Raw genomic sequence first — 14,268 nt, 5'->3', positions numbered from 1 at the left:
AAATTTCGCCATCGATACTCGTTTCCTTGCCGCTTCAGTTTCACAGCGTGATCAAGTATCGCTGGAAAAACAAAAAAAAAAGAGCCCGTCTGACATTTAGTCGTTCGTAAGAAGAAACCGCCATCTAAATTGGTGCGGACGTGGCGCCGCTTGCACAGCGAAATGTCATCTCGCTCTTTTCAAGACACCACACCTTCGCTCATCGTTTCTCCTTGAGCGCACAGAAAAGAAGAGCCGCGTAAGATGCACATGTGCCTGGCTCGAATTCCGATCGCTCGCTTCTCCCAATATTTCCTTATGCAAACATTCTCTGTGTAACGGGCATATCGCGGTGCGTAACACGACAACTGACAAATGCTAGAAGCTCTGAACTTCGAAATCATGCGCATACTGTTGTGGCGTCACCCTCACGCGCAGCGTTGCAACACACGTGGTATTTTACATTTAAATTGTGGGGTTTTACGCGCCAAAAACCACGATCTGAGTGTGAGGCACGCCGTTGTAGGGGACTGGCGGATTATATTTTAACCGCCTAGGGTTCTTTAACGTGCACCTAAATTTAAGTGCGCGGGTTTTTTTTTTGCATTTTGCCCTTCATCGAAATGTGGCCGCCATGGCCGGTATTCGATCCCGCGACCTCGTCCTTAGCAGCGCAACGCCAAAGCCACTAAGAAACTACAGCGTGTGCAACTAACATAGTTAACACCAGGACATAATTACAGCATCACCTATGTACGGTGATTGTGGTCGGCAACTGAAATCACTGCATTAGATGCACATGACGTTAGACGGTGCCTGTACTATCTCTTCTGTAGTTCGAATTTGATGCTCCTTGAAGACAACTTGTTTAGTACAGGAAAATGTACTTTATCCTACATCGATGTACGATCTCAAATATCCGATTACTGCCTCCCCTTGCCCCTTCCCCGTGCAGTTTATAGAGTAGGAAACCGGATGTTAGTCGTTGGCTTATTACCCTTGCCTGTCACATATCATCCATCTACCTCCCTTTTCGAAAATGTTTAAATCAGACTCGCGTCATGTTTATAGTTCTCTTTCGTCTCACTTTTAGGATATCGTCTCAAGTGCGAAGCCCGCTTCTTCCCGAGTTAGTTCCAGCTGCTTCATTGTTTGCAGAAAGCACCATCTAAGAGAATTATTGATGTGTGTGTGCGTTTCTTTTTTGTGTTGTGTTTTGTATTTATTGATGTCTGTGGTATCGTCCTTTATCACGTCGACTGCTGTTTAATGCGGCACCATAACAGGAAGGAAGGAAAGAGATAAGTAGAAGGCAGGGAGGTTAACCAGAATAATGTATTATGTTGAGCTGTATAGGTAAATTTTGCTTCTGTAAAAGCAATACCACCAATCTCTCCGCGACAGGAGGCGTAAGCCAGTAAATCTGCAGAAACAAAACAAAACAAAAAAAGAAACGGGCGACTACACCACCTCGAAGCTCGCCCCGACGGGGTCAGTTTTTTTTCAGCCTCTACACGGGTCGCATTAATCGTTTGTCGGCAAAGGGTCCAAGCGCATCCTGAAAGAACGAAAGATTCAGCATATCACGTTTCGAAAACATTTCCCGTTCTAAAATGGCTGAAATACGATATAACATAAAGCTTTGCGTCACAACGACTGATCGGCGCTGAGCTTTTGGCTATGAGTTGAAAACAAAATAAATGTTCCGACTTCGGTTTCTCTACCAGCGATAGAGTCTTGTCTGCCAAATGATTGCAAGTATTTTTTTAAATTCTCGCACTTTACCACACTAAGCTGTTCTAGCGTGGCTTTTGAGTATTATTTTAATAATAAAGCAATTTACACCTGTGGAAAAAAGGCTGGTATCGGAGGTTTAAACTGTTTCACGTATCATCAAAATAAATGAACGAAAAAGGAAAGAAGGAAGGAAGGAAGGAAGGAAGGAAGAAAGGTAGGAAGGAAGGAAGGAAGGAAGGAAGGAAGGAAGGAAGGAAGGAAGGAAGGAAGGAAGGAAGGAAGGAAGGAAGGAAGGAAGGAGTCGATCAATCAGCCAATCAAATAATCAATCAATACGAGTGAACGAGACAAAAATCTGTAGTTCCAACCCCGGCGTAGTGAAAAGACGGAACACGAAAGCGGCGCACGTTCCCAATCTCGAATATCTGGTATCAGAGGTGTGCAATGTTTCTGATATCGTCAAAACAAACAAATGAAGTAAAAAAGGAATGAGTGAACGAATAAATTCATACTACAAGTAATTTGTTAATTAATTAAATAATAAGTGAGTCAATCGAGAGAAACGAACGGGGCAGGCCGATCTGCTAAACTTTCAGTCATGTTATATAGAAAAAAAAAGAGGACTCAGAACATCTGCATATGTCCCCGTCGCTTACTCTCGAGTCCGCAGTAATTATTCACGTTCGATATCCCGCACCAAACAGCCCTGTTGGTATGCGTTTCTTCAACTTCATCTCCATGGAAACAGACTAAAACAAATTAATCAATGTGCTATATATCTCCCCCAGCAACGTGGCACGAATGTCGCACAAATGCGGTTATGCAGATCAGCCATGTTCGTCCCAATCTTTTGTTTTTTCTTGTTCTTAGGGCAGATAAAGGTCACAGATGTAAGGTGCCTGCGCGTTCCGGGCAATTTCTTATCCCGCAAGAATAACACGAAGTTAACCATCCCTTCAAACGACCGGTCGTATTTTTTTTCTTATCAGTTTTTCGCGTCACGTATCCCATTTTAATCAGGCAAGTGCGCTTGTCAGGGTTCTTGCCCTTGACCTTTTCGTAAGAACTGAATGGAAATCAGGCTACCGTTAAGGTCCCCTTAGTATTGTAGACCAATCTTGTACTGTGACGACCGCACTATCGGCGTCAAACGAAACGTCAACGGCGGAGTGCGTGGCCATAGCATAAATGAATGTGTAGTGTGCGCAGTCCAGTCATCGGGGGAGAGGGGAGGGGGGAGGGGGGGAGGGAGCATTGGAGCATGAACGTCTCGACGTAGTGCGGGACCATGCGGTGGTCCAGGGACCCAGAGGAGTCCAAACTCACTTGCTATCAATAAAGTTTTTCTGTCTGTCTGTCTGTCTGTCTGTCTCTGTCTGTCTCTGTCTGTCTGTCTGTCTGTCTGTCTGTCTGTCTGTCTGTCTGTCTGTCTGTCTGTACGTACGTACGTACGTACGTTTGTATGTCTGTCTGTCTGTCTGTCTGTCTGTGTTTTTCTGTCTGTCTGTCTGTGTGTATGTATGTATGTATGTATGTATGTATGTATGTATGTCTGTCTGTCTGTCTGTCTGTCTGTCTGTCTGTCTGTCTGTCTGTCTGTCTGTCTGTCTGTCTGTCTGTCTGTCTGTCTGTCTGTCTGTCTGTCTGTCTGTCTGTCTGTCTGTCTGTCTGTCTGTCTGTCTGTCTGTCTGTCTGTCTGTCTGTCTGTCTGTCTGTCTGTCTGTCTGTCTGTCTGTCTGTCTGTCTGTCTGTCTGTCTGTCTGTCTGTCTGTCTGTCTGTCTGTCTGTCTGTCTGTCTGTCTGTCTGTCTGTCTGTCTGTCTGTCTGTCTGTCTGTCTGTCTGTCTGTCTGTCTGTCTGTCTGTCTGTCTGTCTGTCTGTCTGTCTGTCTGTCTGTCTGTCTGTCTGTCTGTCTGTCTGTCTGTCTGTCTGTCTGTCTGTCTGTCTGTCTGTCTGTCTGTCTGTCTGTCTGTCTGTCTGTCTGTCTGTCTGTCTGTCTGTCTGTCTGTCTGTCTGTCTGTCTGTCTGTCTGTCTGTCTGTCTGTCTGTCTGTCTGTCTGTCTGTCTGTCTGTCTGTCTGTCTGTCTGTCTGTCTGTCTGTCTGTCTGTCTGTCTGTCTGTCTGTCTGTCTGTCTGTCTGTCTGTCTGTCTGTCTGTCTGTCTGTCTGTCTGTCTGTCTGTCTGTCTGTCTGTCTGTCTGTCTGTCTGTCTGTCTGTCTGTCTGTCTGTCTGTCTGTCTGTCTGTCTGTCTGTCTGTCTGTCTGTCTGTCTGTCTGTCTGTCTGTCTGTCTGTCTGTCTGTCTGTCTGTCTGTCTGTCTGTCTGTCTGTCTGTCTGTCTGTCTGTCTGTCTGTCTGTCTGTCTGTCTGTCTGTCTGTCTGTCTGTCTGTCTGTCTGTCTGTCTGTCTGTCTGTCTGTCTGTCTGTCTGTCTGTCTGTCTGTCTGTCTGTCTGTCTGTCTGTCTGTCTGTCTGTCTGTCTGTCTGTCTGTCTGTCTGTCTGTCTGTCTGTCTGTCTGTCTGTCTGTCTGTCTGTCTGTCTGTCTGTCTGTCTGTCTGTCTGTCTGTCTGTCTGTCTGTCTGTCTGTCTGTCTGTCTGTCTGTCTGTCTGTCTGTCTGTCTGTCTGTCTGTCTGTCTGTCTGTCTGTCTGTCTGTCTGTCTGTCTGTCTGTCTGTCTGTCTGTCTGTCTGTCTGTCTGTCTGTCTGTCAACGATGTTAAATTTGTCCTTCCAAGAAACAGAATGAGGAGCGGCGGATAAAATCAGCTTGGCGAGCCTGCAGACCCCACTGCATGGGTTCATAGCAGCACAAAGCCATGAACACGGATGATTACATCATTTACCTCATCAAGGTGCCACTAACTGTCAGAGGCAATGCTGCACCCAAACCACCCTCGTGACTGCATTCTGGTCCGCACCATCGATCGCGGTTGGACCTTCATAGAACATAACAAATAATACACGTGCATATAGCATGCACGCTTCACACGTCTTATGCTGCAGGGAAAACTTTCAAATATGAACAAAAATAAACGAAAAGTAGCAAGTGCGGCAAAATAACTAATGCGATAACGAAAATACGGAAGAGTTAAAATACGCAGTCCCTTTCACAAAATTCAAGCGCGACCTGCTTGATCATGACAAGCAGTGATATCCAAGTAGTAAGAATTAACTAAACATGTGAGACCGCATTAATAAAAGATATCACGATGGAACTGTTATTACGCACCCGGTCGCAGCAAATTCTTATGCCATATTTATTATCAGTGTAAGCCGCTGATCAACGGTAAACGGCTCTTACGAACGAGAAACTTAGTGGATTCGGCCCCTGGTTTGTATCTTTAAGTTGTGTGCACTTTTCTTTTTTTTCATTTTCTTTCTACTTCTTTTTTAATCGAAAGATGTGTCCTGCGCCTTAAGTTGCTATTTTCGGCAGCGAACAAGTGCGTTTTCTTCGGTGTGTGTGTCACTTTTGAAACAAGTCTGTCATCTGTCATTTCTCCTTGCTCCTGTTGTACGAACGAATCGGGTTCTCGGTACTGTTCTCAACGAACGCCATTAGGCGGAAACTTATCAAATTGTCGTGTCTTCAGCGTTTTCCCCTCCATGCGGCAAGAACGTTGAAACGGGACACTCGTTTTACAGCTTACAGGTGCACCTCCAGACGCGGACTTCCGTTGCGCACTTTCGCTGTCGTCCCCGCAACTCTTCGTTTCGATCGCGCAAACGTCCGGCAACGTATCGTTTGTTTCGGGCTTGTCGATTATATTCGCCTGCCCCCGAATCGCCTCCACGTTGATTGCACGTCTCCCAAAAACACTCGCCCCCAGTGGCCTCGTACTTCACCGCGTGCCCGTCGTAATTGATCCCCCGGCAGCATTATTGCGATGTTTATTTTGTTAACTGCCGGTCGAGTACCTCCGCACACTTGCTGCGACCGATGAAAACACGATTCTTTTTTTTCTTTTTTATTCCCACTTACCAAGACTTAAGACGCCCCTTTTTTTTTTATATACTTTTGTTCTTGGCTGTTGTTGCGACAGGTGCAAACAGAGAGGAACCAACGACCCAGAAGTGGACGAACGCAGCGTCCGTCAGCGAAAAAAAAAAAACATTATAGTAAAACGAGCAAAACAAACGAAACGACCGTGTGCGGTGCCACCTGTCACCATTGCCGTCTTCCATTTCGCCCGAAAATCGTGTACTCGTTTACTCTACCGTGTCTCGCAAAAGCTCTCGGTTTCCCTCTTTCGTCATTATTTTGTTTTTATCAGTAAGATGGATGCTAAAAGTAAGGCCCTCCGGAAACCCGCGCATCCGTGAGCTAAATTTGAAGACGGACTGTTTATTATGTGCGCGCGGTGGCTTTTTTTTTTTTTTTTGTCGTTTCGTTTATTTTGTTTTCATGCTGAACGACAAAAAAACGCCCCACCGTGTATCCGCTTCCACCCGCACCCGTACTTTCATCGAGCGAATGTCGCGTCGCTTTTCCTTCGACATTCCTTTTAGTGTTCGTTCTTTTTCTTTTCTTTTTTAAGTTGCATCCAGCAAAGCGTCCACCGAGATGACGGTTATGTTTCGAGTGTCTCCGCTGCTTTTGACACCGAACGTAGACCCGTTGCTGCCTCTCCTACGGGACGCCGAATAAAGTTCGCGCGTCTAAATGTGGGCTTTGTTTGCGCGTGAGAGATTCGAAACAACGCGGGAATATCAAAACGAAAGAAAAAAAACGACAGAACAGAAAAGAGCGTTTCTCGCAACTCAGTTTGTGCGCTCGCCACCGCTTTCGCGATGCACTGCACTGGAGAGGCAGATTTGTTTCTGTACGCCTACGTGTTTGTGTGAGTTCTTCTCGCTGCTGTGCGAATAGTGCCTTTCCCAACGTCTCTCCTTCACAACCTCCGTCTATGATGTCCATATCTTTCTTTTGTCTCGTTTTCTGTTTCTCTCTCTCGCTCGCTTTCGCTGCAAATAAAGAGTTTCGCTAGACCGTTTTTCCCCAGCTTCGAAAATTATGGGATGTGATGGCTCCGTGTCTCTGCGACGCAAATACCGGCGGGAATCGAAGCTAAAAGTTTTTTTAACGTAGCGTTAAAACGCGGGGGTCGTCGGCGAAGTAACGTCACTCGGATATCACCATTCGCGTCTCGTATTCTTAAACGTACAGCATCACCCGAACTGTTAGAGAGAGAGAGAGTAAAGGATGCATAGAAAGGCAAGGAGGTTAACCAGAGGCAGTTCCAGTTGGCTACCCTGCACGGGAGGAAGGACTTCGTATTCTATCAGCCCCCCAAATTTCAGAAACCCCGCTTCAGTTGAACCCCTTGTCACCAACCTTTCTATCAAACTACCTGAGTAAGTTATCTATAGCGGTAAAACGTGGAGAGAGCGTTCGCGAGAATGTCTATAAAGAATTTTCCTCTTTGGGAAGTATCCGTTTTTCTGAAAGACTTCCCTATTGAAAAATCTCATGTGGCACATATTCCACATATCCAGTTATTTCATACGGACAAATTTATACGTCTTCTCATGTATGAGCATTGGATATGTGGCATATATGGCACTCGATAGAGCTCTTTGTCTTGGACACGACAGCTGGTTTCCAACGGATATATTTAGAGTGCGCGAAAAAGTACTCCCGGCTTCGGTCAGATCAACGCCAGTATTTTACTTATGTCGGCTTACTTAACGCCAACAAGAACTATGCCTGATTGCAATTACTCTTACGACTCACGATGGCGCTTTCTTAGAGAAAAAAAAAACATTAGTAAAACAATAAATATTTGCAATAGCTAGGGGAAACAGGAACGTTAATTTTTTAAACATTGATTGTTTCTAAGCGTCCTAGTTCAACTGTGGCTCCATCACTGTAATATGATGCAAAATACTTGTGAATATTCTACATCTAACAACAATAGCTTATGCTTTGTAGGCTAATTGATCCTAACTCGTTTTGATGCTCGTTTTGATGCTCAACGCGCGTGAGGTCAGCGCCTGTTTGTCTCATCGACTAACTCTGCAAGACCGAGATGTGGCCCTGGCCTGCCTGCTATGCTGGCGCTCGACAACGCGATTGACAATAACGCAATTTTGCAGCTTACTTATCATCATTGGAACATCCAGCACGACAGTTCCCTAATGGTCATGTTCAGCGGGTCGTATTTGTTTAGAACCCGCAATACTCAAATGATTTGCTTGAAATTTAGGGCGGATAAGCTTCGCCGGTGAAAACAAAGACATTAACACCATTGCCTTTGTTTACCACACCTAAGACACCCTTCATGTCGGCATACAAAATCTGAAGAGTGCGGACCATAGTTCGTGGAGCAAGAAATATTCTCTAAGCATTTATACCAGGTTCGCTTCAATGAAGTTCTGATGTAACAAAATAATATCCACTAGGGCCACGACTTGAAATGTTAGGCGTAGAAAACACAGACCACTCAAGGAAAGGAAAGGACGGCGTAAGGGTTTATGCTGGTCTTTTCGTTCGTATAGTGTTTCCGTTTCCCTCACCTCCCTTTAAATATCAAGAATCGTTGCCCATTCGCTCATCTTTCCGCAGCCGCTGGGGGCATTGCTCACTTATGCCTTTACATTGTGTTCTAAAGTCGCCGGACCTTATTCCAACTAAAGCTGCAAAATACACCACTACATGGTCCTCGCGAGCGAGCCCATGAAACGTGACTCCACTATCTCGTTTTGTATACGCAAGAACGCGCGAATGCGCCCATACGCTTATGAAAGACAGCCGCTCCTCCCCAAAACCAATTAGAAGCATTACTTCAGAAGTGAAAGCTCTGGTCACTTTCAAGGAAGAGGCGTCTCCCGTAATCAAAGACGACGAGCGAGGGGGACATTCCAGTCAAAGGCCTGCTCTCGGACAAATACGCAGGTCGGCTTCGCAGGCTGCCTCCACAAGCGCGGTTATATTTTTTTTTATTACCTCTTCCTCTTTTTGCCTTCCTTTTTTTTCGGCAGCCGACCTTGAAGACCTATTTCTCCATATATAGCTTGTTAGACTCCTTTAACATCACTCACTTTCATGCCGCGATCTCGTCTCTTCTCCATTCGACCATCCAAGAAACCTTATAAATAGGTGTCACATGGATGACACTTGGCAGAGAGCTTATGTAGCCCCTTCAACTTATAGAGCTGGTGTTTATTAATATATATATATATATATATATATATAGGCAACAGCCTATATACAGCCAAGAGGCAACAGCCCGCCCTAGACTCCAATCGTCGTCGTCGTCTTCACACTGCTCGCCTCTTCTTCATTGCAAATACTGTTTCGTAGCACTACCCCCGGCGGCAAAAGCGCCGTCCCGGAGTGACTAGAAGCCGGACTCTGAAGCAGTGTAGTAGGCCTTGAGCCTACTGACGTGCACGACGTCACTAGATGCCAGAGTAGAGGACGAGGTCGGACTCACAGAAGCAATTTCGTACGTCACAGGCGTCACCTGGCGCAGCACGCGGTAGGGCCCTGTGAATCGCGAAGGGAGCTTTCCTGAAAGTCCGACGTGACGAGAGGGCGACCTCTCGACCTACATATATATATATATATATATATATATATATATATATATATATATATATATATATATATATATATATAATATGAGCGCAACAAGCGTCAAGAGGATGATCACATACACCGTATCCGGTTGAAATAACCTGTGTGTGTGTGAGTGTGAAATGTTTTGTGTTACCAAGGCCGACGGAAAGGCGTACAAGCAACAGGGAACTCCAATGCAAAACGTCGTCTACTCAAGGCTATTTGTGTCATGCGTTTTCAATACATACGCTGAAATTTGCCGCCATGACATTAGCACAACAATGTAAAACAGATAAGGTACAAAATGCGCCATTTGAAAGTGTTTCGATTTTTTCTTCGCTAAAAGCTGAGAGTGCTGTTTTTAAAAGAAATGAAACTACGGTAGCAAAATTGTAATTATGGCAGTCAATTACACAAGCAAAATATGGCATGCAGTACTGTGCTTTCATCTGATTTCCCGTCTCTGGCGTAAGTTGCGGTAAAGTGAGTGAAATTTTAAACATGTATTCGTAAACCTCTGAAATGAAGCGCGTTTCATGTGAGGAAGTGTTAGGTAAGGGACTTCATAAGTAGTTATCAAACTAAGTACGCGGAATATATTCAGCGTGAGATACCACTGGTGTCTCCTCCGGCCCAGGCCAACCACCATATTAATTACATTGTCAGGCACGTCGAGTACCATAATGTTTGCATGCTAGGCAAACCACATTTCAGCACAGTTATTGTGATTTCCGTGTATTTATAACGAGTTTCAATTCGCATTGTGTTTCCGTTATACATTGGCATTTTGATACCAAAGCATAAAATGACAGATTGAGCGAAGAAGCGGGCGTCTGTACCAGCGAAACAGCACCTAAATTCCCATTGGCTGTGACGCCATCTCACGTGCGCGCCTCGACGGAGCTGAACGGGATACCTGCTGCCGCGCTAGGTGTTGCGTAAGGGGAGGGGGCATCGAAGCGACGCCGTCACCCTCACTCTCGCAAGCCTGTGTTTTCCACGCGTACCTTGTCCGCGCAAGCTCTCACCTGCGTTGTAACTTCTTCTTGGTAATCGCCATAAAGAAATTAGTGTATAAAAAGAACAGAATAAATTTTTTTTAAAGATGCGTTGGCGGTAGGGCATTTCGAACCTACGACCCCACGCTCAAAAGCCGAGCGTCTTGCCCACTGGTCTTGCCCACCAGCGGCTCCTAGATAGCAACCCTGCTTATTCTTCTGTATGACATAATGCGGCTTGGACCGAAATTTCCGCTGCTAAGCCTGGCGTGACGAAAGCGGTGACGTCAAACACACCGCGGCTTACGCGGGAGTGTCCCCGCTGTATTCTATGGCACTCGGGCTAGGTAGAATGACGTCACGGATTGAAGTGCTGCGGCCTTGTGCTATCTACGAGGTGTCGGTCATGCTTCTCAACGCGCTCGCTTGCCCGCGCGGAGTTCCTGCCCCGAAGGATCGCTCAGCGGCGTTCAATTGGACATTGATGCTTTCGCATTGACAACTCATAATAAATGCGTAGGTGTTCTCCAATGTTATTTTACTGCCCTCCAGGGGGATATATCTGTCTACACAAACAGTCAGGAGAATCAAAGCAAGAACATATTTAGTCTTCATTCATATCTCAACTCAAACGAATGAATTCTTTAGAATAGCGCTAACAAAGTTCAGAAGCGTCTTTCTTTTTCCTTCGGCAACTAATTATCAGCGGTGGCTTACGCCAGTAAAACCGCGTTACGCACAAATAGGAGTAAAAAAAATAATCTCACTAGTTATTCTTGTTTGGCAACTGTTGCAAGACATGCCCATTTAGTATTAGTATTAGTATTAGTGTTTAGTATTTCTGTGGTTATTTGTGGCATAATCATGTGCATTCAGCAGTTGCTGCTCTAAATTCTGAAATTCCAACAGCGTTTCTAAAAGTGATTATTCAGAAAGGGAATGCCACGATTCGTGTAAACTGCGCAAGTCATTTGTGCCTTTCTCTCAATATCCAACGGACGCGGTTGAGGACATTGCGTTTTCAGAAAATGTTTTCTTTGTCTTTCCCTTAGGATTGTTTCGCCCCAGCTCAGAAAAGATACAGTCTTATGTACATTCAGCATAACTTCGTACGCGCCGTACGTCCCAATGGGCTGCAGTGTACGTTTGCGGTCCACCTTCACCAATGCGTGCCGTAACGGCGTGATTCGTGCTCTGAGGCTCGATTGCAACCTGCGCCTAGCTTGATATTGAAACTTACTGATGCATGAGCTATTTCGCACCGTTGCTGATGCACTTATCCATGATTTCTTTTCGCAGCTTTCTGCCTGGGACAAGGTCAACGTGGGCTGTATCTCTGATAATGTACGAGCACTACAAACAAGACACCAGTGACCCGCTTCAATTTCAAGGTGAGGCTCTTCTGTGAAACAGGGCCGTCAGAAAAGGAAAATCATTTTTCTTTTCATTTTTCCATCGTAAATCTCTACAGCTATTATTCGCGTTCTTCGCTTACTGAGCCGTCTCACCTGCATCTAGCATGATGACGTACCGATAACGTCATGTTTATCACAGTGTGGTTTCCAGGAGCACACGGTATATTATAATTTTTTCTGTCAGAAAGCCGCCGTTTCTACTGACGCGTGTAAGCGTTTTCAATAAGCACGAAAAAAGAAGACAACTTAAATCAGCTATATCGAATACTTGTAGTAAGCCATAAGGTCCGAAGTGTTTTAGAGGTTAAGTTTCATTTAGCAGCAGTGAGAGGCCTTATATCAGTGTTTTTTGACAGCTGGTGCAAAATCGCTAAATAGAAGTTATAGAAGAGCAACAAGCCTAATACCAGAGCCAATTTGCCTGCATTCGGCTACAATGAAAAAGAAGCAAGTACGTAGCGCACATCCCATGCTACGAAGGTATCAAAAACGGCTATATATAACGTGCCGCGATCACGCTTCGCCCTTAGATGTGCTTCGATGTCACCACCTGAACGTAGCGCTCCTCCATGCTAGAAAGCTTTCATACATAGTTCACATCATAGTTCCTGGCTTCATATCATCCCCCACTACCGTCTCATAGGATATGGCATGCGAATACAGGTGTGCGCATAGACGCAGTTACTTGTTCACCTGGGCAATAAATCTTGGATGAGCAAGTCCATTTAGGTAAGACAACCACAAACTCCCTGCTAATAATTGCAAGGGAAGTCAACAGACGATCTCACGGATGTAAAACACTGATGTTCGAAAGGCAATAGCGACACTCCCATTTTCGTTCAACATAGCCCATGCTGACAGCACTGTTTTATCAGTGAGTTATATTTTACTGAACTGGAAACGTTCCAGAATCATATTCGTACAGATAAGTGTATTGAAGGTACCCCAAATTCGTCTACTCACGTATTGCTACAGCTCACTGAGATCGCCGCAAGAAAAGAAGAAAACAGCGCGTCTAAACTGGTTTTCACAGTCTAGTTCTGCTGCTTTTAACCATTGAAGTCAGCAAAATACCGTGTTACAGAGAAGAGAAAGCGTACCAGATACAGGAAAAATTTATTGCACTGAAAAAGTGCCGACAATTCTTAAGCGTTGTTTAACAAGAATTCTTGTCACCGTTCTAAGCCGGAAAACTAGCGATGTTTTCTGCAAAACCAGATCCCATCTGTGACTGCATTTTACATATTGACTCTGTTTTCGTTCACATGTGTACATTTTTCTGTCTGAGATTATTCACTTTCCCCTTTTATTTGTTCACGTCATTGCCTCTTTCAGACGATTGTCATCACTGAATCAGTCCAGCATCCCAAACACCGTATCACAGCGTAAGTTGTCTTTCCCTCACTAAGGATATGCTTGCAGCGCAGCACGCCTTACAGGAGGCATTTCCTAATGCGAATTTCAGTTTTTTCGCGCCCCTTCAGCCTAACGAAGAAGCACAATTTTCATACTCCTCTACTGCGAACGAAAAATTTAAGGCACTGTAGTTTGAATAACGCTTTCGAAGAAGGTGATGGCTCGTGCTCTAAGGAATTACCGGTGCCTTAAAGGACGCAAATTCGTTTCATATTTAGAGACAGCGCTTTCACTGACGTATTGTTTCCGAACAATTGCAATCAAGCTTTGCGTTTAGTGTTGCGGGAAATCTGCCAAGGCATCGAGACGCGTTTAGCAGCGACAAAGAACAAATGTTACGGATCGTAGCAGGTGACTCGCACCTGCAAAATTTCCCGAAGTTGCCGGTTCGTGCATCCTATCTCGTTTCGCTTCACGTCTGGCAGCTCACTTCCGAAACTACACACAATAAACGAACAAGCTCTTTCCGAGGCGGACTGTCACACCTAACACCTCGTGATTTCTCGAGCCTTCCTTGTTGACGATAACGCGTTTGGAACTTCGCGGTATCAACAGCGCCACCGTACGGGGCTCGGCTCGCCTGCCCGTACCGCGCGGAAACTTACGGCGTACGAACGGAACCCAACCTCTACGCACCGAAAGGTGCTAGCTTTTGCCTCGCACAAACGAGAATGCGTCACAATGCGCGCGTAACAGGCTTTTCAAAAAGCGGACAGGTTGAGTACTGTCTACTTACAAATCTTTTTTGGGGAAATCCAAGTCGGCCAGAGTCGACGTGCTCCAGAAAATCGCCCAGAGAACAAACCGTCGTCCAGAGAGACTCGCCATCTCGCCATACCAGACGGCCGCTTTTTACTCTCGGCACCAGGCGCGCGCACCTCGCACTCTCGACGCCAGGCTTCTCGACGCGCGAGCAGCAGGCCGGCCACCCGCTCCGGCCGCGACGGCGCCGTGGCGCTAGCGGCCGTGTTCTTTTTTTCTGCTGGGCGCGAAGCTGCTTCTCGACATCGCCACCAGATGCCAGCACTAACAGGCTCGAGTCAAAGGCAACGAAGAGGAGGCGCGATCTAGAGAAATCGTTAACCTCGGTCCCGTTACTGCACTTTGCTTTTATCTCCATGCGCATGTGGATGGTAAAAGTAATCGCATTAACAGCCGCCGAGCCG

The 14,268-nt window shown here is 45.7% G+C and overlaps 1 protein-coding gene across 2 annotated transcripts in view; it reads right to left on the bottom strand.

The window, feature by feature from the left end:
- LOC142585461 (voltage-dependent calcium channel subunit alpha-2/delta-1-like) overlaps window positions 1–13,989 on the bottom strand; it is a 172,890-nt gene extending 158,901 nt beyond the window's left edge. For both annotated transcript variants that reach the window (XM_075696236.1, XM_075696238.1), the window contains exon 1: window positions 13,839–13,989. In XM_075696236.1, the coding sequence (XP_075552351.1) occupies window positions 13,839–13,930 (92 nt within the window). In that variant the 5' untranslated portion in view covers window positions 13,931–13,989. The remainder of the gene's footprint in view (window positions 1–13,838) is intronic.
- Window positions 13,990–14,268: the final 279 nt, after the last annotated feature.

This window comes from Dermacentor variabilis, chromosome 6 (genome assembly GCF_050947875.1).
Source record: "Dermacentor variabilis isolate Ectoservices chromosome 6, ASM5094787v1, whole genome shotgun sequence".
Taxonomy (NCBI): Eukaryota; Metazoa; Arthropoda; class Arachnida; order Ixodida; family Ixodidae; genus Dermacentor; species Dermacentor variabilis.
This window is presented reverse-complemented; position numbering and strand designations above follow the sequence as displayed.